The sequence below is a fragment of the Littorina saxatilis genome, linkage group LG2, assembly GCF_037325665.1.
Source record: "Littorina saxatilis isolate snail1 linkage group LG2, US_GU_Lsax_2.0, whole genome shotgun sequence".
In the NCBI taxonomy this organism is placed as follows: Eukaryota; Metazoa; Mollusca; class Gastropoda; order Littorinimorpha; family Littorinidae; genus Littorina; species Littorina saxatilis.
Genome location: NC_090246.1, coordinates 67,556,566 through 67,582,731, shown reverse-complemented (window position 1 = coordinate 67,582,731; position 26,166 = coordinate 67,556,566). Strand labels below are relative to the sequence as shown.

General features: G+C 43.4%; 1 protein-coding gene across 2 annotated transcripts in view; it reads left to right on the top strand.

The window, feature by feature from the left end:
- LOC138959592 (uncharacterized) overlaps window positions 1–26,166 on the top strand; it is a 236,235-nt gene that overhangs the window by 118,067 nt on the left and 92,002 nt on the right. For both annotated transcript variants that reach the window (XM_070331139.1, XM_070331138.1), the window contains exons 63-90: window positions 1,867–2,156; window positions 2,871–3,023; window positions 3,840–4,043; window positions 4,385–4,555; window positions 4,933–5,215; window positions 5,941–6,191; window positions 6,594–6,731; window positions 7,405–7,594; window positions 7,886–8,067; window positions 8,485–8,709; window positions 9,034–9,371; window positions 9,867–10,035; window positions 11,980–12,141; window positions 12,513–12,665; window positions 14,392–14,571; window positions 15,289–15,510; window positions 16,129–16,239; window positions 16,384–16,617; window positions 17,361–17,486; window positions 17,759–17,920; window positions 18,419–18,554; window positions 18,936–19,080; window positions 20,185–20,365; window positions 21,714–21,836; window positions 22,386–22,781; window positions 23,810–23,989; window positions 24,879–25,051; window positions 25,390–25,567. In XM_070331139.1, the coding sequence (XP_070187240.1) occupies window positions 1,867–2,156; window positions 2,871–3,023; window positions 3,840–4,043; window positions 4,385–4,555; window positions 4,933–5,215; window positions 5,941–6,191; window positions 6,594–6,731; window positions 7,405–7,594; window positions 7,886–8,067; window positions 8,485–8,709; window positions 9,034–9,371; window positions 9,867–10,035; window positions 11,980–12,141; window positions 12,513–12,665; window positions 14,392–14,571; window positions 15,289–15,510; window positions 16,129–16,239; window positions 16,384–16,617; window positions 17,361–17,486; window positions 17,759–17,920; window positions 18,419–18,554; window positions 18,936–19,080; window positions 20,185–20,365; window positions 21,714–21,836; window positions 22,386–22,781; window positions 23,810–23,989; window positions 24,879–25,051; window positions 25,390–25,567 (5,456 nt within the window). The remainder of the gene's footprint in view (window positions 1–1,866; window positions 2,157–2,870; window positions 3,024–3,839; window positions 4,044–4,384; window positions 4,556–4,932; window positions 5,216–5,940; window positions 6,192–6,593; window positions 6,732–7,404; window positions 7,595–7,885; window positions 8,068–8,484; window positions 8,710–9,033; window positions 9,372–9,866; window positions 10,036–11,979; window positions 12,142–12,512; window positions 12,666–14,391; window positions 14,572–15,288; window positions 15,511–16,128; window positions 16,240–16,383; window positions 16,618–17,360; window positions 17,487–17,758; window positions 17,921–18,418; window positions 18,555–18,935; window positions 19,081–20,184; window positions 20,366–21,713; window positions 21,837–22,385; window positions 22,782–23,809; window positions 23,990–24,878; window positions 25,052–25,389; window positions 25,568–26,166) is intronic.

The window sequence follows — 26,166 nt, the reverse complement described above, 5'->3', positions numbered from 1 at the left end:
CTTCGCCACCAGGGGGGCACCAATTCTCGGTCCCTCTCCCTGTTGGCGGAGGAGATTCTGCTCTGGTGCCAGACCAATCAGGTCCGGATGTCAGTCCAGTTCGTTCCGGGGAAAATGAACGCCCTGGCCGACATTCTCAGTCGGGGCGATCAGGTTCTCTCCACAGAATGGACCATCGCTCACAACGTTCTACAGCGTCTGTGGGCAAGGTGGGACCGTCCTCTGATCGATCGGTTCGCAACTCGATTCAGCGCTCGGCTTCCCAGGTACGTCAGCCCCTTTCGAGACATGAATGCGTTCCACTTGGACGCATTCACTCTCTTGTGGAGGCTCCTCGATGCTTACGCCTATCCCCCGACATCTCTGATTCCGAGGGTGCTGGCAAAATATCTGCAGGAACGACCAAGACTGATTTTGGTCGCGCCTTACTGGCCAACAGCTCCGTGGTTTCCAGATCTTCGCGGTCTCACCCACGTAGACCCTCTACCTCTGGATCTGGACGGGGGAGGTCTGCTCCAGCCTCGATCATGCCTCCCTCATCCACGTCCAGAGAGTCTGTGCTTGACCGCATGGCTCTTGTGCGCTCCAAACTGCTTGCACTAGGATTGCACAAGAGTTCAGTAGAGTTTTCCTTGAACGCTAAGAGGCGATCAACTAATCAGCTCTACGACTTACGCTGGAGAGCTTGGGCCACCTTCGCCTTGTCCAAGGGGATAAAGCCGCTTTATCCCTCAACACAGGACTTGGCCAACTTCCTGGTGGAAGTGTATCAAAAGAAGAGTCTTTCTTCTAAGACTCTTCTTGGATACAGATCTGCCATCGCTTCCACGATTGCGGCCGCTACTGGTCGCAGATCTGAACACTTGATCAGGTCCTCTCTCATCGCTAATGTCCTTTCGGGTATTAGCAATGCAGCGGTGTCTAAACCTCGGGTTTCATTTCCCAAGGGGGATGTCTTTCTGGTCCTCAAACTCCTGCGTAGCAATGAGTTTGAACCCCTGGCAGGCATCAGTATCAAGTTGCTGATTTTTAAGACTAATTGTTCCTCATCGCTTTAGCCACTTGCCGTAGACTCAGTGGTATTCAAGCTTTGAGTGGCCTGGACTTTGACATTGAGTTCACCACACAGCAGTGGTTGCCAGCATGGTCACGTCAGTCTAAGGTATGTTTCTTGGGTATATTTTCTTTTACGGTAGTACTGTTCGAAAATTGCCTGGGTATCTTAATCCTTGGATTTAAGTGATTTTGATTAAGGAGTTTAATACTCTACATATCACCCTCACACCACTCTGGTATTCTGTGCAAGAATAGTACTGTCGAGGTAAGTGTTATATTGACTGTAAGGCTTCTTTTTAAGCCTACTGTCTATATGATACTTACCGAGACAGTACTATTAGAGTTTCCCTCCCGCCTCCCCTCTTGATATGTTATGGGCTTTTTGAGGGTCTGCAGCTCATAAAGAAAGAGGACGCGCCACCTACATCCTGTAAGGGGGAAGCACTCGGACAGTGCTTGGGATCCACGGTGGCGCATGGTTATGGGAGATAATTGTACCCACTCAGCGTTTTGTCCAATTTTTTCGGCCTATAATAGATAATGTGCAAGAATAGTACTGTCTCGGTAAGTATCATATAGACAGTAGGCTTAAAAAGAAGCCTTACAATTTCTATAATCTCTACCTAAGTATACCTGTCATGGCAGGCCACCAGTAATGTGAGGACACTTTTAAAAGCTAATTAGCTAGTCCCAAGGGTGTTCTTCCATCACAGGTACAACTGTTGCAACTTACAATGGACATATTGCTAACAAGATAGACATATTACTAACAAGATAACAATTACTATTTTAAGTTCTTCTGATGTCCAGGTACTGCCTGGGAGGAAGCCTGGTAGCGGAGTGCCCAGAGGGTTACTACTGCCCAGCAGGCACAGGCCAGGACTGGCAGCCGTGTCCAGTGGGTACTTTCAACAACCAGACCGGTCTGTCTCAGGAAACCCAGTGTCTGGCCTGCACTGGCGGTCAGTACTGTGGTCAGCTGGCTCTGACCGCACCCACTGGCCCCTGCGACAGCGGCTACTACTGCGAGTATGGCCTGGACAGAGCGCAGCCCAGCGGCAACAACGCCACACTGGTCAACGGGACTTGTCAGATGCCAGGTAGGTATCAATACCTCTTCTAATAGATGAATTCCGGAAATAACATTGTCGGGTTTTTCTGGATTGTGGAAGAGTTGCTTTCCCTTGTTTTTCTCTTTGAAACACTGAGGCAAGTGACATAGGAGGTGTGCCTCAGTGTTTCTTCTACAACCCATGAAAAATCTTGACAGGTATTTCCAAACAATGTCTATGAGTATGAGGATGCGAAAGTAAATGTTCTGTGACTTAATATCTGACAGTGCTTTAGTCTGCTTTAGGACAAGTTGGTTAGGTACTGGTTAAAAATGTTTAACTGACAAATTTGGAAGAAATGGAGCAGGGATGGGTGTGTGGTAATATGAGTTCTTTTTGGAATACTATCACACTCCTGAAAAACTATGACGCTTATAAAACATCAAACTTTAACAGAAAACAAAACCTATGTGCATTTTGCGTTACGGTTACATAATGTGGATATAGTTGATTTGATTTGAGTTATCACAACTGTTGAAAAACATCTGTGTGTGTCTCTGTCTTTCTTTCCTTCTTTCTTTTGTATCTTCTTTCTTTCTTTCTTTTTTCCTTTCTATTTTTCTGCTTCTTTTTTTTATTTTTTTACTTTGTTTACCTTTTTTATTAAGTACATGTAACAAAAGTTTGCCTGAATTAATAACAGCCAGTGAGATTCAGAATTTCTAATCAGTGTCTGATGGTCATCTGTGTTCCTTTGGACAGGTGCAGAGACAGGTGTGGGAGGAGTGTGTCCAGTGGGTTTCTACTGTCCACAGGGCACTGCCCACCCCGTTCCTTGTGGCGCTGGCAGCTACAGCAACGTGTCTGGTCTCAGCTCCTGTCTGCCCTGTCCAGCCGGCTACTACTGTCTGCAAGGTAAGACTTCTGTGTGCTGTGTGCTTACTGTGTTCATTGCATTGGAACGAGCATTGACTGCACAGTGGAACCCCTCTTTTGGGACCAATACAAATCTGAGAAAAGCAGGTCTTAAAAAGGAGGTAGTCTTAAAATGGAGGTAGTCTTAAAAAGGAGGTAGTCTTAAAATGGAGGTAGTCTTAAAAAGGAGGTAGTCTTAAAATGGAGGTAGTCTTAAAAAGGAGGTAGTCTTAAAAAGGAGGTAGTAGGAGGTTGTCTTAAAAGGGAGGTAGTCTTAAAAAGGAGGTAATCTTAAAATGGAGGTAGATTTACAGAGTCTATGAACAGAAAATCTGACAAATTAAGGTCTTCAAAAAGAGGAAGCCTTAAATTGTTTTGTTTTAAAAGGAAATGCCACTGTATCTGAACATGCAGTGACTTTAATATCTGCATGCAGCATTACTTCGATATAAACATGAAGTGAATTTGATATCGACTTTGGGCATTGCTTAACACAGCGGTACCCCACTTTACTAAATCTGAGAAAAATCAGATCTGAGAAGGGAGGAAGTCTTTGAATGGAGGTAACTTTACAGAGGTTATGAACAGAAAATCAGAGAAAGAAGCATCTTAAAAAGGGAGAAGTCTTAACTTAAGGGGTCTTAAAAGTGGGTTCCACTGTATGAACATGCAGTAACTTGAATATCTTCTTGCGACATTGAATTCAATATATCTGTAAGGTTTTGTGTCGTATGTTGAAGAAAATTGGGTCAGATCAGAAAATGCTTGGATATCTGTTTTGCACCTGCCAAATGTTTCAATCTTTTCTGTCTCCAGGCGCTGACACCTACCTGTCCACTCCTTGTCCATCTGGGTACTACTGCCCCCAGGGTACCACTTCGGCCACACAATACCCTTGCCCGGCTCAGACCTACTTTAACCTCACAATGGCGCAGGACGTCATGGATTGCCTCCCTTGCCCTGGTGGCGAGTACTGTGCGACGGACGGGCTGGTCACGCCCACTGGCAAATGCTCGGCAGGTATGGAAAGTGTTTCCCTGCTGTCTGTCAATGTATGAATTTATAGGGGAAAATTGAAAACAAGCCTGCAAAGACTTTTACACTCTGCCTCTTTAGAACTTCAATACTGTGTGATTATGTAATCCTCATTTTTGATAATGGCCATAAACAGGATAAGAGACAGTCATAAACTCATTTTCTAGACTGTTTTGTTTTTCTCAAATTTGTTTATTTCAGTTTCAGAAACATCATGCAGGGTGGACTGTCTATAAGGCAGTAGACAAGATGGATAATGAACTTTTTCCTTATTTTTTCGCATGCATCATACACGCAGAGTGCTGAACCTCTTGTATTTCTTTCAGGCTGGTACTGCAGCAGCAACTCCTCGTCCCCAACGCCTGGAGCGCCGGAGGGAGGGGAATGCCAGCCTGGATTTTACTGCCCTGAAGGTTCCTATGCCCCTGTGCAGTGTGACCCTGGCTCCTACTGTGAGACTGCTGGTCTCAACACCACCACAGCTCTGTGCAGTCCTGGTAAGACAGAGAGAGAGAGGATGATGGAGGGGGGAGGGAGACCGTCAGTGAGTGAGTGAGTGAGTGAGTACATGCCAGATTTTGACAAAGTTGTTCAAAACAGCAGTACTTGTGGTACTGTTCCAGAAATAGCTTCTCTGACTCTTTGTAAGTCTGTCTGTCTTGTCTTGTCTGTCTGTCTGTCTGTCTGTCTGTCTGTCTCTGTTTGTCTGTCTGTCTGTCTGTCTGTCAGGATGAAAACTTGAAAAGAATGCCTAGCCTCTCAACACAATAAAATGTGTGTGCATGCTTACTTAACTGTATATACATCTCAGTCTTGACTTAATAACAAACACGTTGATACTCTTTACAATGCATACCCTCCTGTCTTCACCCAGGCTACTACTGTGTCCTGGAATCCAACAGTACAACCCCCACAGACGGCATCACAGGTGATGTTTGCCCAGTAGGCAACTACTGCCCCATCGGTAGCTTCACGCCAACACCTTGTGACATGGGAACTTACCTGGATGTGACTCAGCAGGACGATGCTGGTGACTGCAAGCAGTGCACACCTGGGCAGTACTGTGCTGGAACAGGCATGAACTGGCCGTCTGGCAACTGTAGTGCTGGTTACTACTGCCCTGGTGGTCAGAACACTTCCACACCTGTCGATTCCAGGTAAGGACGTTTAGGTTGATGAGTACCTGTATTGAAAGCAAGGTTTGGTGTCAGTTGAGAGGAAAAATTATCCTTATCTGTGAGTTTTTACACCCCCGGTATAGGGGTGTGTATAGGATTCGGTCGATGTGTTTGTTTGTTTGTTTGTGTGTTTGTGTTCGCATATAGATCTCAAGAATGAACGGACCGATCGTCACCAAACTTGGTGAACAGGTTCTATACATTCCTGAGACGGTCCTTACAAAAATTGGGACCAGTCAAACACACGGTTAGGGAGTTATTGGTGGATTAAGATTCTACAAGGACTTATAGAGGGACACATTAATGGTCAAAGGGAAATAACCTTCTCAGTTGGTGGCAGTGAGAATGGTAAGGACGGGGGTGTTTTTCCTACCTCGGAGGAATTTCTTGTTTTTTCTTGTTTTGAAAGATTGCGTCTTTGGGGAAAGTTTGTTGTTGAAATTATTCATAGAATTTGTTTGATGATATTTCTTCTGATGACATTTATAACAAAAAATAGTTACCATGTTTTTTTTGGTTTTTTTTCAGTCACACTTTGCCTGCTTTCCTTATAATCATGCCAGTGGTACTAACCATGCATCTTTGCCACCAGTTCTTTGAAAAGTCACAGTCTATAACTCTGCTTCCTTGCTACATTACTCACAGACTCTGAAATTCACAAACACATAAAATCGCACACTCACAAGCCATCCCCTTCTCTTCAGGTGTCCAGTCGGTCACTACTGCCCAGAAGGAGTGAGCGCAGCCATACGCTGTTCAAACGGCACATACCAAGACCAGGAGACCCAGTCGTCATGCATGGCATGCCCAGCAGGCTATTTCTGTGACAACACCATGGGAATTGTCGTTCTGGACAACTCCACCACCATCTGTCCCATGGGAAGCTACTGTCCCACGGGCACAAGCTACTCGAACGAGTTCCTCTGTCCTATTGGAACCTTCAGTAACATCACTGGTGAGGATGTTGAATGTTTCTTGTGTGCATGATAGTATGTATAGGTAGATATGACTCCAGTAAAGTTGTGTAGCTGACTCAAAACTTCTGTGACACTTTAGGGGAGTAGAAATAAGGAACTTTTATTTATTTGAATCATTATTCTCATCGTTCCAACGCAAGCGCAGCTGCATTGTAAGGGTTTTGATTATCCCATCTTTGAGTGTAATGTGTTTTGTGTGTTTGTCATATTCAAGCCAGCTATCGAATCCTTGGGCACACAGAAGCAAGCAGCTCGCTTGTCTGAGTAAGCATCTGTCTTCACTGACACTGTAAACCTTTTCTGTACACTTACTTTGAGTACCAACTGAGTAATACATGTATTTTTCTTTGATTAATTTTGCTTTGGCTTGATGATTTCAGGTATACAAGCAGACGCGGACTGCACACCATGTCTGGGTGGCTACCACTGTCCCATCCCGGGAATTGTCACACCTGTTGACCTGTGTCTGCCTGGCTACTTCTGCAAACAGTACGCCAACATCTCCACACCTGATCAAGGTAATTCCATTCAGTAACATATTCAATACAAGTTTGCATGTCAAGGGGATATTTCATGGCAGTTGGTAAAATTCAGTGGAAGGGGGTATGTGGGGGTAATGGTAAACCCATATGCTGCCCGTAGGACGTCAGCTGAAGTCCTGGGTAACTTGCTTTAACGGGCAACAAACAATTCAATAATAAGAAGAAGAACAACAAACAAACAATGTGTGCGTGCGTGGTGTATTCATTTGACGTCAAGGGCACATTGTAAGTTTTCAATTCAGGTACATACAGGTAATTCTTTGCTTTCAAATAGTTATTGGCAGTGAACAGGATAATTAACAGCAGTTGGTACACAAGGGTAACATTCCATGGAAGTTGACATATGAGGGTTACATTCAAGTGGAGCTTGCACTGAGGATAACATTCACGGAAGCTGATATATGAGGGTACTATTCAATGGACTTTGGCACATTAGGTATAGGATGAGATTTGAATGTCAGTTGGTATCATCTCTGCTTATCGTGTTCATAACTGTGTTGTTTTGGTCTTTTAATCACAGTTCGAATATGTTCAACTTGCTCATCCTACACCATGTCCTTTGGCACAAAAAAGCAGTTATTTGAATGTAAACTGAATCTGCCATACCATTACAAACGAACAAATCCCATTACTTTATATCTATCTGCAGGAGCCAATGCAAACATCTGCCCAGTTGGCCACTACTGCCCAGTGGGAACAGCAGACCCAGTGAAATGTCCAAAGGGAACTTATGGGAACGCCACAGGCCTACAATCAGAGGCTGAGTGCACACTTTGCCCTGCTGGCACATACTGTGACAAGCTAGGTTTGACAGCAGTTTCTGGACCCTGCGATGCTGGGTGAGGGTTTGTTATGGTTACAGTACTTTAGAATGTTTGCTTGTTTCTGCAGTAGAAAATCTGCAAGCTCACACAAGAGAAGAAACATGCTTGCACACACACACACGCACGTATGCACACGCACACACACACACACACACACACACACACACACACACACACACACTCTGTCTCTCTCTCACCCTCTCTTTCCCCCTCTCCCTTACTCTCTCTCTCTTTGTCTTGTGCACTTATACACCAAAGATCAGCTAATTTGCAGCCTTATTTATCTATTCCTGTGCTTATTTATAGGTTTTACTGTGAGCTGGCTTCCAACTTCTCCCAGCACTTGATCTGCCCTGTTGGGAACTATTGCCCTGAAGGTTCTGGTGTTCCAAGCCCCTGTCTTCCTGGCACTTACACCAACACACTGGGGCTTGTAGCAGTGGAAAATTGCACTGAGTGTGATGCAGGCAAATACTGCAATGATACAGGTATCTGTCATATGTTTTCATGGATATAAATAGTTTCTTTTGTGCATTTAAAAGTTCATGCTCATTGGTTTATGCAATGTATTTTCATGACAAATTTTCTGGTACAGACACTGAGGTGTGTAACTTCATGAAAACCTGCACAGAAAACTGTGTTTCAAAACCTACCAGTGTTCACCTGATCTTTGTGGATTTTTCACAGCAATTTACTGCAGTTTACTTTGCTCTAAGATATTTAATAGTTATGCTTCATGTGATTTAGCAAACCCTCATTTTGTTAAATGACTCTTCACATCAATATAAAATAGTTTACATGTTGACATTGAGGTGACAGACATTTTAACTCATCATTCCCGTTTAACCAGTTTAACTACCATACTCCTTCAAGCAATAACCATCCCTTATCCTTTGTCTCTTCAGGCCTGTTCGCCCCAGTGGCTGACTGTGACGCAGGATTTTACTGCCCTGGCGGCGATAGCCTCCCCAACCCTCCAGCCACCCCTTGCCCCATTGGTCTTCACTGTCCAGCGGGTAGCGGTCAGCCTGTTCCCTGTGACCCAGGCTACTTCACCAACTTTACCCAGGCAGCTGCCTGTCTGGAGTGCATCCCTGGCTTCTACTGTGTTCCGGAGGAAGTGATTGCAGGTTAGCACTTGACTTGTGGGCTGCAGTTTAGATCAGAGCATTTTATAATTGTGCAGCATTCCAAGACTGGACATGGTGACTTTTCAGAAGGTGTTCAGCTTAGAAATGAATAAAATTAAAAAATTTAAAAAATTAAAAATCCTGTTTATCATTCTTGAAGTCCTGTAAAATCTGTCCTTGACACACTATATTTTCACCAAAAGGTTGAATTACAAGTACTGTCATAAAAGAGACGATTTCAAGTCCGTAAAGAAAGCAAACACAGCTACAAACCATTTTCACGAGAGTTGTGAAACAGTCTACAACAAATTCTTCCCGTTGCAGGCAATTCTTCCTCAGGGCACAGTCTCTGCCCAGAAGGGTTCTACTGCCCGGCCGGCACTGGACGCAACTGGACCGCCTGTCCAGCCGGGACCTTCAGCGACGTCACAGGGTTGCTGGACAGCAGCGAGTGCCAGCAGTGTCTGGGTGGTCAGTTCTGTGACCGCACCAACCTCACGGCCCCCAGGGGTCAGTGTGATGCAGGCTTCTATTGCACGTCTGGAGTGGACACGGCCACACCTTCAGGAAACCACACTGGTGTCGGAGGAATCTGTCCCATTGGACACAGGTGTCCAGTCGGTACCACGCTGCCGCTTGGGTGTGACCCGGGCACTTACCAGGTAAGAGGTGTAACATGACGTAGAAAATTAGATGAGGAGCATTGGTAGCATGTGTGGAGTCTGAGAGAAGAGTGGATCATGTGCATTTAGATGTTTGCCCCCAGTGAGTAATACATGGAAACCATCATCTGTTTACCTGTTTCTCTGACTGTTTATATGAGATACGTGTGTTGTTCCCTCACCACCTAGTGGTACCCCTGGGCTGAGGTGCACGAAGCGAGAGTGGGTGCCACCCAAACGGGAGAGAATAAACCGCGGGGTCTGATTGGTTAACATCACAACAAATCTCAATTTCAACCAATCCAACACCGCGGCTGGCTCCCGACCGGTTGGTAACTTTCTTGTGCACCCTGGCCCAGTTGCTCAACAACAAAAAAGCATGGGTAACAGTGTAGCCAGTCAAGATTGACAGAAGGAAGTAGGAAGTCAGGCTTTGGAATGAAGCAAACAGGGAAGGCTTGTCTCATACTGAAGTCTAACTTTTGTTGTGCGCAGGACCAAGACAACCAAGGTGATTGCAAGCAGTGCCCATCAGGTTATTACTGCACCAGCAACAGCACCATGTACACTGACAAGATCTGCCCCTCAGGCTACTACTGTCCCAATGGAACTGAGCACGACCTGCAGTACCCTTGCCCCACTGGCACGTTCAACAACCTCACTGGTAAGAAGACACTCAGGTTTTGAATGAGAATACTTTTTGAAAGCATTTATCATGTGCGGAAATGATGTACAGTGTATTAGTATGTTGTGTATTTAAACAAAGAAAACATCAGTATGGGATGAACAAGATTGCAGATTTAGAGGCAATAGTTCATTGAACTAGTATATTAGAATGGAATGGTATTTTTGATAACCTCAGCTGGAACAAGATCTTTTACTTATGTCATAAGACAACAGTTGATTGTCAGCTAAAATAGTTCCAGCTGAGGTTAATTTATAGGGCTTTGCCCACAAACCGCTACTTATTTCTGAGAAAAATTGTTGAATCTTCTAATTGTTCGTTTTGTAACAATGAGGAAGAAACAATTAATCATTTGATGTGGCATTGCCAGCATATTAACAGGTTTTGGCAGGAACTACAGAAACTGTTAAATAGTAGTTGTTATCATGTTACTAATTTCCGGTTTTCGGAAGCGTTGGTATTGTTTGGAGTTCAGGAAAATATGTTCACTGATAAAGCCCTAGATTTCATTATTTTATTGGCCAAATTTTATATTTACAAATGTAAATGGAACTCTGAAAGACCGATGCTTCCGATATTCTTGAAATTTTTGAAAAGTAGATATTTATTGGAAAAGTACAAGGGGGGATTAGCAGAAGATAAGTTTGACCGCCTCTGGCAACCATATTCTAACCTGGTTTCATGAAAATTGTCCAGTACTAGCCTCTACTCCTCCTCCCTAATTCGTTAACAGTATCTTGATATTATATTCTGTTGTAAACTTGAATCTTGCAGTAATCAATATTATTTAAGGGTCTAGTAGTTGTTGTAGTCAAACAGTCCTATACAGTGCCTCTTTAACTTTCCCCCTCTCTCTCTCTATTTCTCTCTCTTTTCTAGATCATTCTTTTAGTATGCATGTTGTATGTATGTATGTGGCGATGTGAACTGTGATGTAATGTATAATGTGTTGTAACAAAAAAAAGGGAAAAAAAAAAAAAGTATATTAGAACCAAACCCATTTGTATTATGATCTAATTTTCACAGGGAAATAGTATGTATTAGCTTGGAAAGATAACTCAGGTTAGTTTTCGCTTCGTGACAGTTGTGGGAAGTGGTGAAGATGCCTTCTAAAAATACAAAAGGGAAGGAAGTTGTGTGTGTGTGTGTGTGTGTGTGTGTGTGTGTGTGTTTGGTGTGTGTGTGTGTTTGGTGTGTGTGTGTGTGTGCAGGGCCGGACTAGGCGAAGAGGAGGGGGGGGGGGGGGGGTTGCCAGTGGTGGCCTAGGGGGATGACTGGGTTTTTTCAAAAGTATATTGTGAAGATATGGGTGTGAAGGCGCAAAGCGCCGAGCCGACGGCGCGAAGCGCCTAGCTTGCTAGGGGGGTCCGGGGGCATGCTCCCCCGGAAAATTTTGAAAAAAAGGATGCAAAATGGTGCAATCTGGTGCATTCTGAGGATGATCATTACCAGTTTCAGGCAGCAGATTTTGTCACTGATTAATACCCGAAAAATTGAAACTCAATGTAAAATAAAGAAATGCATACCTCATTCAATATTTTTATTTTTTGGCTGGGGGGGGGGGGGGGGTCCGGAAACCCTAGAACCCACCCCCCCCCTCGTTGTGGGGGTCAGGGGGCGAAGCCCCCTGAAGCTGACGGGTAGGTCATATTCTGAGATAGGAAAATGGTCGCTCCTTGCATGAAACGGCATAAAATAAGCAATAATGAAAAAAAAATTAAATAAGCAAGGTACATGTTTAGGCTAGGGGGGGGAGTTGCGCAACCCCCATAACCCCCCCCGGTAGTCCGGCCCTGGTATGCGTGTATGTGTGTGTGTGTGTGTGTGTGTGTGTGTGTGTGTGTGTGTGTGTGTGTGTGATGTACTCTAGATCAGTCAAAGACTCTGGTAATGTAAAACAAGGATTTGTATGAACGTCTTCAGGTCAAGCCAGCAACGCAGCATGCACACCCTGCACTCCAGGATCGTACTGTGCCTCCCCAGGCCTCAGTCAGCCCACTGATTTCTGCGACCCTGGCTGGTACTGCACTGAGGGGGCTGTCAGTCCCACCCCTACTTCACCGCAAGGAGGAAAATGCTTGGCAGGTAAGCACATCCTTCTTTTTTATTCAAATTAAGTCTTGACATTTAATCAAGTCTCATGCTTGACAGTATTAAGGGTGAGAAACATTGTGAGCTTGTTAGGTAATCATTTTAAATGGCTTTATGATCATTATATTGTTTAGAAGGATATTGTTCTCCCAACCACACCAGCCAAGTCTTAGGTAAATGGGATTGTGTCTGTGTCTCACAATGGGTTTCTCTCTGAAGAAAATTGCCTGTCCACTGTGTTCATTGTCAGCAATCTTCACTTCAGGGCATTCTGTACATGTTTGGAAGACTCTTGCTAATTGCATTGGTAAATGAATGATCTACATGTAATGCATTTGACAAAGTTGTCTTCTGCTTGTGTTCAGGTACCTACTGCCCAGCGGGCAGCTCAGAGCCACTGGGATGTGACCCTGGTCAGTACTGTGATGTGGACGCCATGTCTTTACCTCGTGGTGACTGCATGGCTGGATACTACTGTGACACCAACTCTACCACCGACATGCCCACAGGCACTGGAGGTCAGTTGCATTCAGCATCTTTGTGTGAGATTCATGTCGTAGAGGTAATAATACAAAGTAATGAAAGTTTCTAATTTGGCACTACAGTGGAACCCCTCTTTTGAGACCCTCCAATTTAGGACTCCCTTCTTTTTAAGACCTGATTTTCTCAGACTTTGTGTTCATAACCTCTGTGAATTTACCCCCGTTTTAAGACTCCCTCCTTTTTACATTTAGTCAAGTTTTGACTAAATGTTTTAACGTAGAGGGGGAATCGAGACGAGGGTCGTGGTGTATGTGTGTGTGTGTGTGTGTCTGTGTGTATGTGTCTGTCTGTCTGTCTGTCTGTGTGTGTGTGTAGAGCGATTCAGACTAAACTACTGGACCGATCTTTATGAAATTTGACATGAGAGTTCCTGGGTATGATATCCTCAGACGTTTTTTTCATTTTTTTGATAAATGTCTTTGATGACGTCATATCCGGCTTTCCGTGAAAGTTGAGGCGGCACTGTCACGCTCTCATTTTTCAATCAAATTGATTGAAATTTTGGTCAAGTAATCTCCGACGAAGCGCGGACTTCGTTATTGCATTTCAGCTTGTTGGCTTAAAAATTAATTAATGACTTTGGTCATTAAAAATCTGAAAATTGTAAAAAAAAAAAAAATTTTTATAAAACGATCCAAATTTACGTTCATCTTATTCTCCATAATTTTCTGATTCCAAAAACATATAAATATGTTATATTTGGATTAAAAACAAGCTCTGAAAATTAAAAATATAAAAATTATGATCAAAATTAGATTTTCAAAATAAATTTAAAAACACTTTCATCTTATTCCTTGTCGGTTCCTGATTCCAAAAACATATAGATATGATATGTTTGGATTAAAAACACGCTCAGAAAGTTAAAACGAAGAGAGGTACAGAAAAGCGTGCTATCCTTCTCAGCGCAACTACTACCCCGCTCTTCTTGTCAATGTCACTGCCTTTGCCGTGAGCGGTGGACTGACGATGCTACGAGTATTGCTGCGTTGCATTGCCTTCAGTTTCATTCTGTGAGTTCGACAGCTACTTGACTAAATGTTGTATTTTCGCCTTACGCGACTTGTTAAGACCTTGTTTTCTCAGACTTTCTGTTGATAACCTCTTTAAAATTACCCCCATCTTAAGATTCGCTCCTTTATAAGACCTTGTTTTCTCAGACCTTCTGTTCATAACATCTGTAGAATTACCCCCAATTTAGGACTCCCTTCTTTTTAAGACCTGATTTTCTCAGATTGTTGGAGGTCTTAAATGGTATTCACTGCCAAATAGCAATGTAAGGGAGTTTTACAAGCATTGATAAAAATACATTGGACATTAAAATAGTTTATTAAATTATGACTTTTTAGCTAGTTGTACTCTAAGAATAATAATAATTAATATATATAAGTTTATGACAGTGTTCATGGTGGAGGTTTAGTGTGTGGTTAGAAACGATTAGTAGACAATGATGCCGTTGTTTCATGATATATCAACAGTACACAGTAATGATTGTTCCAGATATGATTGTTCAAAATGTTCTACCTCGCAGACTAGAGTGAATCAGAAAGAATATGTTGATAATATGAGTGAAATGTTTCAATTGACATTGCCAGTTTCTTGTTCTAAAGGAAGCAGGCAAATTAACCTCTGCTATGATGAGTTTACCTTCATGGAAGTTGATCACCTGAAGTGTTGTATGTGCATTTGTTCTTTGATTTGCAGGTGACCGGTGTCCACCTGGTCACTACTGTGTGGCCGGCACCTTCTCGGCACAGCCCTGCCCTCCAGGTTACTTCCAGCCCAGCTACAGCGCTCAGAACTTGTCGTGGTGTGGCTTGTGTACTGCTGGCAGCTACTGCAACCAGAGCGGCCTATCTGCACCGGATGGACTGTGTGACGCTGGTGAGTGCATAGTAAATGTCTTGTGTTTTTATTGATTATCCCCCTTTAGCATGATGGGGGATATTTGTGTTGCATGGTTGTTGGTCTTGTCATAAAAGATCTTGGGATGATTGGTCATGAGGTATCTTATTTCCTGAGTTCAGTTACCCCTCTTCTTCAGCGTTCATGGGCTGAAACTCTCACGTACACTCGTGTTTTTTGCACGAGTGGGATTTTATGTGTATGATCGATTTTACTCCGCCATTTGGCATTTTGGCAGCCATACTCCGCTATTTTTTCTGTGTACATATCTGAAAGAGAAGGTTGTTATTAGTATTTTCTGACAGTGTACACTTTCTGATTTGAAAGTACAGAAAAGAAAAATCGTCAGGGTTTTGGTTTCCTGTGAGACTTCTTCACGTGCATTTTTAATTTGATCTTGGCCTTATACTACTTTTGACTGTGTACTGTGATGAAGTGGCTGGTTTGTGTTGGAAAAACTTTTTGAGCTTCATGTAGCACCTGTTTGTAAACTGATCCGACTGGGCACAGCCTGTTTGTTTTGTTCAACAAGATTACTACCAGTAAACACAGCAGCCGAATTACAGCTAAAATGTCAGATTGCAAGTCAATTTCTTATGCTTCTTTTGCACAGGCTACTACACTAGTAAAAACAGGAGCGGAATTACAGCTAAATTGTCGGATTGCAAGTACATTTCTTATCCTTGTTTTGCACAGGCTACTACTGCCCTCAGGGACAAACAGTGAGGAACCCCAGTAGCTATGAGTGCCCAGGCGGTTACTACTGCCCGACTGGGTCAAGCGTGGCCACCTTGTGTGATTCTGGCTTCTACCAGGACCTGGTTGGTCAGTCCCAGTGCAAGGAGTGTCCAGCTGGCTTCTACTGCGACAACTCTGTGGGTGCCATCACCTCTTATTCTGCCTACATCTGCCCTTCAGGTAAGTTTTGGAAAATAGAAATACATTTTCATGTTAAATGATAATAATAATGAGAATATTTATATAGTGCAAATCCTGAAACAGTTCTAAGCACCTCACAAAAACATACATAAATGAATTATTCTGTACACAATTCCAAATCAAATAATAATACACATCGAAAAATACTTATAAATGATGTGAAAAGTTCAGTAGCATGACAGATATTTTGTACAACTCGGTCTGTAGTTTTTGGCTTATTTTATATTACATTGTTATGTCAGATTGTACGTTCCTTCTTACAACTGCAGCTGAAATTGTAAGTTGCATTCAACATTTTACATTTGTATTGTGCAGTTGGATGCAGTAGAAATAATGATAAGGGTGATTTCAAAGAAAACTGGACCATTCAAAAATTAAATCATAGTGCATCTGATTGAACTACAGTGGAACCACCCTTGAAGACTCCCTCCCTTAAGACGCTGATTTTTCTCAGATTTTGTGTTCATAACCTTCTTTCTTTTTGAGACCTGATTTTCTCTGGGTTTGTTTAGGTCCTAAAAGGGCGGTTCCACTGTATAACTTGAAGTGAAAGCTGTGTGAGTGTGTGTAATTTCTGGCTGACTTATGTATTTGCAGGTCACTACTGTGTGAACGGCACCAAGGTTTCCACAGAGTACCCCTGTCCTGTTGGTACCTTCAACAACGCGACCGGTCTGGCGGCAGACACTGACTGCTTCAGTTGCCTAGGTAACTTTACCTGTTAAATTACAAATGTTGAGATATGTATGATCTGTTTAATTTCTTTTTTACAGTAGCTGCTCTGATCTGATTTAAAAAAATGTAGTTGACATCTAGTCAATATGGTTAGAACACTGTTTTTCTGTACCCCAGGTGGCTACTACTGCCCAGGCGGCACGGTATACCCTGCACTGCCTTGCAGCCCAGGCTACTACTGCCGCACAGGGGCACAGACTGCAGCCCCCCAGCAAGGATCGGACGCAGACAGGTGTCCAGTGGGCCACTACTGTCCTGAGATGACCATCGAGCCCCAGCAGTGTCCACCAGGAACCTTCTCTAACATCACACAGCTGATGAACATCACTGACTGCACTTCTTGTACACCAGGTAGAGTATAGCACTGTCTCGAAACTAAGGCGATAGTCGGACAGAGTTGCGCCCCTGGAACGGCAGGTAGTTCCGGTTTGTGTTTGCAAAATGGAACCGCATGACAATACGCCCTTCAACTGCTTTACCCGCGTAGTTTGAACAGCAGACACAGTAACGTTTCCCTCCACCACTACAATCTTCTTCTCTCGTTCAGCCATTTTGGACGTAAACAAAACAACCAGAACTACCCGCCGACAGCGCCGCGGGCTATGTCAGGGACAGACAACTCTTATCACGTTCGTTTTGAGACGGTGCTATAGGTGGCTTGTTAGTACAGGTCTGATGAACAAGGGGAAGTAAGTGCTCTAACTGCATATGACATGTGTAATAGAGTAAGTGAGAATTATGCCGAACCAGTCTCCTGGCACCTGAGAGAATATCAAGCATCGAAGTGAACAAGTGACTCTCATTCTTTCATTTCAATTTTGTTTTTGTTTTTTGTTTTATTGTTAGTGCAGTTGTTACTGCTTTGGTCTTTAGTTTTGCTTTTATCTCGGGATGACTGTTGAATCACAATGGTGTCTTGCTTTGAACCTTGTTGAGCGTCACACAGCTGTTAGAGTGTACCTGTATGTGTTGTGGTCAGATGTCCAGCATCACCCAGCTGTTATAGGAGTATATATTGTGTTCTGGTCAGATGTGACATGACAGTGAATAATCTGTCATAAAAATGATTGTTCATATTACTTGTTTGATTTCAGGTTCCTACTGTGTCAGCTACGCTCTGACAGCACCAACTGGATTGTGCACTGCCGGCTATTACTGTGTTCAGGGATCAAGCGTCTCAGCCCCTGACATTTGTCCTAGTGGAAAATACTGTCCTGAGGGTAGGTGTTTTGTCTTTTTGTTGTTTGTTAGTGTGTGTGTGTGTGTGTGTGTATACGAGCGTGCGTGCGTATGTGTCTGTGCTTGCCTGTGTGCATGCATGCGTGGGTTGGTGTATGACTGCGTGTGTGTGTGTGTGGTTAAAAAGTAGTTGTCCATTAAACAGCTATATCACTCTCTTCAGACATTAACCTTCAGTGTCAATAATTGTGTACATAACTGTAGTTCTTGACCGGTGAACTTGTGTTGAATAAGTCTTGTGTCTGTATACTAGGAACGCACACACCAGTTCAGTGCCCAGCTAGCACCTACTCCAATGCAACAGGCCTTATGGCAGAGTCACAGTGCACCAACTGTACAGCTGGCTACTACTGCCAGAATGCTGGGCTCACCACAGAACAGGGCTTGTGCCAGGCTGGATACTACTGCCCTGAAGGTGAGGATGGACGCTTTTCACATGACAAACTTAAAAAACTGAATTGTGAAAAATTACTGTAGATGCCAATATGTAGAAGCGGTGATTGGTGAGATATTGTAATGGTATTGAAATTGGTTCTGAGGAATAACTTAACATGAACTAAAACACTGGTTCATGTGTATGACTCAGTGTATGTAAGTGTTAGAGTGCTTTGGAGAATAGGGAACATATGAGCTTGGGGTGATCATCCTTTTTTTGAGGATGAAAGTCGCTTGTTCATTTCAGTGCTTGTTATTATCTCAGGTACCTGGAGACTGGTTCCGCATAACTCTCACTTACTGTTGTTAAACATCTAGGCATTTAGAGCGCTAATACATCCGTTTGTTTCTCAGATCTTAAACATTTACTAGAGATGGTATGAACAAAGATAAACAGAAATGTATCAGTTGTACGTTTTTCTCTCCCTTCTTTTCATTTTCTGCTTGTTTTGTCAAGTTTTGTTGTTGTTTTTAACAGGTTCCTCAGTGGTGAATGCAGTGATCTGCCCAATAGGCCTGCACTGCCCACAAGGGTCTGACGAACCAATTAGCTGTGCGCCTGGGTATTTCACTAACCGCACTGGCATGTCAAGCTGTGACATCTGTCCTGATGGGTGAGAAATCACATTTTGTTCATGAGGATTTGATCTTAAATTTATGGTTGAAATATGATAGCATGATTGCAGTTTATTCACTGACTGTATGTAGTTTTCTAAACAATCTTGTTTCGTTTCAAAGTTGAATGCAAATCGCAGATTATTGGCCGCAACGTCTTTGGTTGCCTGAAAAATCCTCTTACACTGTGTATTGCTTGCTACGAGTTTCACGCAACAACGTTGTATCATGTATTTCAGCCCTTACCTGATTTGCTGCTGCTGTTGTTGCTGTTTTTGTTATTGTACCTTACTGTACTTTCACCTAATTTGTCATTGTTGTAATTGGTAGAGAATTACTCTGACGATTCAAGTGTTTCATGATTGTTTTGACGGTTCCAGGTTCTACTGCCTGCCTGTGGCCTTTGGCAGTATAGAGCCAGGCTACTTTGACTGTCCAGCTGGCTACTACTGCGCCAATGGCACAGGGCTGGACTGGTTGCCATGCCCTGCCGGCACATACAGCAACCAGCAGAACTTTTATAAGGTAAGGGAGAAGAGAAAGAGAGAGAGAGAGAAAGAGTGTGTGTGTGTGTGCGTGTGTGTGTGTCACCGTGTGCGTGCATGCATGTCTTCGTGGGTGTGTGCATATGCATACATGCGTACTGGCACCGCACGGGTGTCTGAATCTGTGTATGTCATCTCTGTTTTTTCTGTATTAAATAGATGGATGAAGTTAAAAAGGACAGATTTTGTACCCAGCGGCTGTTCTCTCTCACAGCCTCTTTATGTATATGTGTCCCTTTCTCTTCCTCTTCCACTTACTCCTCCCCTCTCCCACTCTCTTACTGTCTGTTGTTCTCTTGACATGCTAGGCTTGATACAGTGGAACTACCTATTTACACCCTGCGGGTTGGGACGAGAAAGAATTTACCCGATGCTCCCCAGCATGTCGTAAGAGGCGACTAACGGATTCTGTTTCTCCTTTTACCCTTGTTAAGTGTTTCTTGTATAGAATATAGTCAATGTTTGTAAAGATTTTAGTCAAGCAGTATGTAAGAAATGTTAAGTCCTTTGTACTGGAAACTTGCATTCTCCCAGTGAGGTCATATATTGTACTACGGTGCAAGCCCCTGGAGCAATTTTTTGATTAGTGCTTTTGTGAACAAGAAACAATTGACAAGTGGCTCTATCCCATGTCCCCCCTTACCCCGTCGCGATATAACCTTCGTGGTTGAAAACGACGTTAAACACCAAAGAAAGAAAGAAAGAACTACCTATTTAAGACCCCCCAATATTAGACTCTCTCCCCTTTAACACCCTGTTTCTCAATCAATCAATCAATATGAGGCTTATATCGTGCGTATTCCGTGGGTACAGTTCTAAGCGCAGTTTTTTTAATTTTTTAATTTTTTAATTTTTTATGCAATTTATGTCGCGCACATATTCAAGGCGCAGGGATTTATTTATGTTTCTTCAGATTTTGTGTCCATAACCTCAGTAAATGTATCCCCATTTTATGACTCCCTCCATTTTTAGTTTTGATTTTCTCAGGTTGTTGGAGGCCTTAAAATGAGGGTTCCACTGTTCACCTCATCATTTGTGTTTGGTAAGCAGCAGAATGTATGTTGACAAAAAAATGTGTGTACAGCTGACCCAGTGCACAGACTGTGACGGAGGCTACTACTGTGGAGTGGAGAATGCCACAGCCCCCTCGGGTCTCTGTGATGCTGGATACTACTGTCAGTCTGGAGTAGATAGGCCCAACCCTGACAACAGTGCCACCAACTCCTCCTACCCTTCTACCTGCCCGCTCTTGGGTGGCCACACAGGTAAGTTAGCTGCTGCTTTTTGACTCACATGCGAAGCAAAAGTGAGTCTATGTACTCACCCGAGTCGTCCGTCCGTCCGTCCGGACGTCCGTCCGGAAAACTTTAACATTGGATATTTCTTGGACACTATTCAGTCTATCAGTACCAAATTTGGCAAGATGGTGTATGATGACAAGGCCCCAAAAAACATACATAGCATCTTGACCTTGCTTCAAGGTCAAGGTCGCAGGGGCCATAAATGTTGTCTAAAAAACAGCTATTTTTCACATTTTCCCCATTTTCTCTGAAGTTTTTGAGATTGAATACCTCACCTATATATGATATATAGGGCAAAGTAAGCCCCATCTTTTGATACCAGTTTGGTTTACCTTGCTTCAAGGTCAAGGTCACAGGAGCTCTTTAAAGTTGGATTGTATACATATTTTGAAGTGACCTTGACCCTGAACTATGGAAGATAACTGTTTCAAACTTAAAAATTATGTGGGGCACATGTTATGCTTTCATCATGAGACACATTTGGTCACATATGATCAAGGTCAAGGTCACTTTGACCCTTATGAAATGTGACCAAAATAAGGTAGTGAACCACAAAAAGTGACCATATCTCATGGTAGAAAGAGCCAATAAGCACCATTGTACTTCCTATGTCTTGAATTAACAGCTTTGTGTTGCATGACCTTGGATGACCTTGACCTTGGGTCAAGGTCACATGTATTTTGGTATGAAAAATGTGTAAAGCAGTTCTTAGTGTATGATGTCATTGCTAGGTTTAGTTATTTAACCTTGACCCTGAAGGTCAAGGTCATGTAAAGGTCAAGCATGTGAGTCGTATGGGCTTTGCCCTTCTTGTCTATGGAGTAATTTTGTGGTTCACCATTGAGGTGTATGCATGCACTGTGAGACCCACACATTCATGAAGACATGTTGAGAGACATCGAAGCGCAGACAGGCATACAGGTGCACACACTCTCTAACACACACATGCAGGCATGCACAGGCACATGCATATTCACAGGCACACACACACAGGACAGACCGACAGAGACAGACACAGACAGAGAGACAGACAGACACACTCGCACACACGCACCCACACACACACACACACACACATACACACACACACACACACACACACACACACACACACACACACACATACACACACATGCTCACTCACTCACTCATTCACTCACTCACTCACACACACACACATACACACACATGCTCACTCACTCACTCACTCACTCACAGAGGTACACACTGGCACACACACACAGATACCACAACCTCCACACATATGTTCAAACGCTGCCCCTAACAATCAACAACACTGGTCCAATTCCAGGTGTGGGTGACATCTGTCCACGAGGATACAGGTGTCCCATAGGTAGTGTGTTACCTGACGGATGTCCAGCTGGCTACTACCAGGACCAGGAGGGACAGGATCAGTGCATCACCTGCCCTGCAGGTGAGATTGTGGCCACCTTTTTCATTTCCCTTTTGTGGAAGTGTGGTTTCATCATACCTTGTACTTTTGTGTTGGTTTCCTGTGATGTTGTTTACAGTGATAGACGTAAATATAAATAGTTTCAAACTCGGAGACTGCCGTGTGAACTGAGGAAAGAAGTTAACTTGCATCGGTCCTGCAGATCCTTATCGGTTGAAGGGGCGTTTAGAAAACAAACAACAACCATCCAACCATCCTGACATGTGTAATACTCATGTCCAAAGCTGTAGATTGTGTACCAGAAAGCTTTTTTCCACAGATCTTCAAGCGTGAGAAATTTATTTTATTTCTGTATGGTTTGCGACCAGGGACTTTTATTGAGACTGGATGTTACAGCTAGGATTGTAGATTTTTTTCTTCTTTTTGTTAATCAGATGGGAATGCCCGTCTCCTCAAAAAAGGTGGCAGTGCGCAGCAGGTCCAGAGTTTTTAGGGGTGGGGTCTGGCCAGCTCCTCTTTCTGAGCGCCTTGTAGATTTTGAACTCACTAATTTTGTATATTATCATTCAGGTTACTTCTGCCTTGCTAACGCCACCGAGTACCTCAGCAACCCATGCCCAGCAGGCCACTACTGCCCACAAGGCACGACATACAGCGACGAATACAAATGTCCCGTCGGCACCTTCAACACAGCTGCTGGGCAAACCAACGACACAGCCTGCCTCTCCTGCACGGGGGGTTCTTACTGCCAAACGCAAGGACTGGCGGCACCCACAGGCAACTGTTCAGCCGGCTGGTATTGCCTGGATGGAGCTATCCAGGCCATGCCCACTGATCCCTTGCAGGGTGGCCGCTGTCCTCAGGGAGCCTACTGCCCTGTTGGAAGCGAGAATTACACGGCCTGTGACCCTGGCAAGTACTGCCAGCTGCAGGGAATGTCTGCTCCTTCTGGTGACTGCTCCCCAGGTGAGTGGTGCTTGATGTTATACACAAAGTTTCACAGATAACTTCACACTCAAGAAGGATGCAAACGATAATCCAAGAGACATTTTTTTGGTCTGATAATGATCGAAGCAGCGCGCAAATTCCTAGTGTGCTTGTATGTTCTATTCCCTTTATGTAAAACATCGTGGCATGTTGGACCAAATTGTGTAAAAAGGTTGGAATATGTTTGTTGATATTTGTGTAAAAAGGTTACCTTTGTGTCTTTCATTACCAGCCGTCAGGGGTGGTGAGCATGAAAAAGTGCCTGGGATTCAGTTGCTGGGTTGAGGGCGGGGAAGTAGCTCAGTCGGTAGCGCGCTGGATTTGTATCCAGTTGGCCGCTGTTAGCGTGAGTTCGTCCCCACGTTCGGCGAGAGATTTATTTCTCAGAGTCAACTTTGTGTGCAGACTCTCCTCGGTGTCCGAACACCCCCGTGTGTACACGCAAGCACAAGAACAAGTGCGCACGAAAAAGATCCTGTAATCCATGTCAGAGTTCGGTGGGTTATAGAAACACGAAAATACCCAGCATGCTTCCTCCGAAAATGGCGTATGGCTGCCTAAATGGCGGGGTAAAAAACGGTCATACACGTAAAATTCCACTCGTGCAAAAAACACGAATGTACGTGGGAGTTTCAGCCCACGAATGCAGAAGAAGAAGAAGAAGAAGTTGCTGGGTTGGATTAGTTGAAATCTGAAACAAACCTAAGTTTTAACCAGTCCGACCAAGCCCTTGGTTCCCACCATGCTGGACACTTCCGTGTGCACAACTGTCAAGCAGGTGTCACTCAGTCCTGTTTCCTTGCACCTATCTTTTTTTTCAAGCAGGTACCAGAGAGCTTGTTAATTGTTGAATTTGACACAATGATTGTTTTTTTGTTTTGGGTTTGGTTTCAATTTTAGTTTTCAAATGATCAAAAAACATATTCCTGCTATGCACAAATCTTGCGCACTAACCCACATCATGGTTATTTACTCGTTAGCACATAAGAGGAACATTTTGCTTTCAGGCTTCTACTGCGTTGGGTCAGCGTTCCTGGCCAAACCTTTTGACAATGTGACGGGCAACCAGTGCCCTGAAGGATACTACTGCCCTCTAGGAAGTTCTTTTGCTCAGCCTTGTCCTATGGGATACTACCTGGACAGCATCAGAAACAGCGACCTGTCTGCTTGCAAAATCTGCACGCCAGGTGAGTCGTGGACAGGGCATAAGGACAGGGCCATAGTTTTGCTTTTATGATGATTGTTCTTTTACATTTGTATTTCTCTCTGTCGGGTTGAATTTGACTTCAAGAAAAGGGAGCGAATAAGAAGAAGAAGAAGAAGACTTCAAGAAAAAAAGAAGGGAAATGAGAAGGAAAAGAAATGAAAATGTTTTTTCGGTTCATATTGCAATAACAAAACAAAAAAAGACTTTTCTGTTCTGAGTTATTGCAGGGCATAAGGAGGGCCAACTTACTTACTTACTGCCTTTCACGCCTGGTGGCGTGTAGGGCAGCGACAAAGGACCAAGGAGGGCCAAAGTTCTGCATTATTTTATCATTGTTTGTACCTGTCTCTGTGTGTTTGAATTTGAATTTGACTTCAAGTAAAAAAAAGTACGGAAATACAAAGCAAAAGAAATGAAAATGCTTTTCTTGGTCCAAATTGTAGTAAAAACACACACACACACACCAACTTTTCTGGTCTTTTCAGCGTGTTAGTCTTTCAGTAAACATACAAGGCACAAAAAAAAAATAGGTGTGGTTACGGTAACATAACCAAAAAAAATAGGGTAGGAAGGTAGGCAATCACTTTTTTTTTTTAAACTTTTTTTTTTAATGTGTACAAATTAAACCTACTTGACAGGGAAATAAGTGTGCGACTCGAGCGCTTTCGCTTTCATTGCGTTTTCTGCACTGGGGTTTGTTTTTTTTGTTTTTTTTGGACAAATGTAATAAAAAGTTATAGGGTCGGCCCCTAAAAATAGGGTAGGTCGGGTTACCGTAACCACACCTATTTTTTTTTTAGGCCTAACAAAAGTTGTTCATGCCTGCATAACATTAACAAAGTGACTGACTTACCTAATGACCATTACAGGCAAATACTGTGACCAGGAGGGTTTGGCCGATCCAGCTGGTGATTGCAGTCCAGGATACTACTGTCCTTCTGGTCAGTCTTCGTCCATGCCTGGAAACTACTCCTGTCCAGAGGGGTCATACTGCGTCGGAGGTCTGCAAACCCATGTGCAGTGTGCGTCGGGCACCTACCAGGTAATTTGGGAGGATATGGTGTTATTCACGGGCATGCGTTTGTACATTTTTTGATGATGGAAAGCATGTTTTTGAGTCTTTAGTTTTATTCACGTGTTTCAGACACAACCCTCGCTAGTGAGTGGCCTATAATGCCATGCGGGAAAGTTTGACTCAATAAAATCAAGAGTATTCACTCTTTCACAACCCATACAAACCTGACAGAGTTATATCCTAGCATTGTCTCTTAGTTCTGTTAGAGGTCAATACAACGGTTTAAGATTGTATGTGTTTGGGTGTGGGTGTGGGTGAAACTTTTGTCAATCCTTTTCAGCTATTTCCATGAATCTTTATTTCAGGATCTACCCGGCCAGTCATCATGCAACAACTGCCCTGCTGGTTATTACTGCAATGCCACATTTGGTGGTGTGATACAGTTCTCAACCTACATCTGTCCAGAAGGCTACTATTGCCCTAACGGAACTGAACATGCAGAGCAGTACCCCTGTCCCGTGGGCACCTTCAACAACCGCACTGGTAAGAATTACTGCTGGCACGGCAGTCAAAGAGAGTCGAAGAAGATCAAGAAAATGAGCAAATAGATAGATAGAGAACGAGGATACTTTTGAGCAAAACTACCAGAAAGAGGCAGACAAATGGAAAGAAAAGAAAACCATTAAACATCACAATTAAACAGCTAAAGAAATTAACACTTATTCAGAAAAAGGTAGGCAAAGAGGTAAGCAAACGACCATAAACACATGTACCCATTTGCAGGCATGGGAATTGTCCGCCAAATGGCGGATTTCCGCCGAATTTTTTTTTTTGTTCCGCCGAAAAAATAAAGGGGGCAGGCACACAAAAAAAGCACCGGTTACTTTGGCCTTTGCGCAAAAGCCCGCGAAAACTTTCCGTACTTTGTTCACGCACTGCTACCGCCTGCCTCAGTTATTGAACTTTTATGCTTGAAAGTAAACCAGATTGCACAGATTGTGTTACAAGTTACATTTTCCTGTTTGTCTCAACAGATCAATTTTTTTTTTACAAATTTAAACCATATAATACATGTATATATTTTTGTTCTTCAAAAAAGCAAAAATTGGTACATTTTTGTACTAAAAACTCTGATTCTAAAA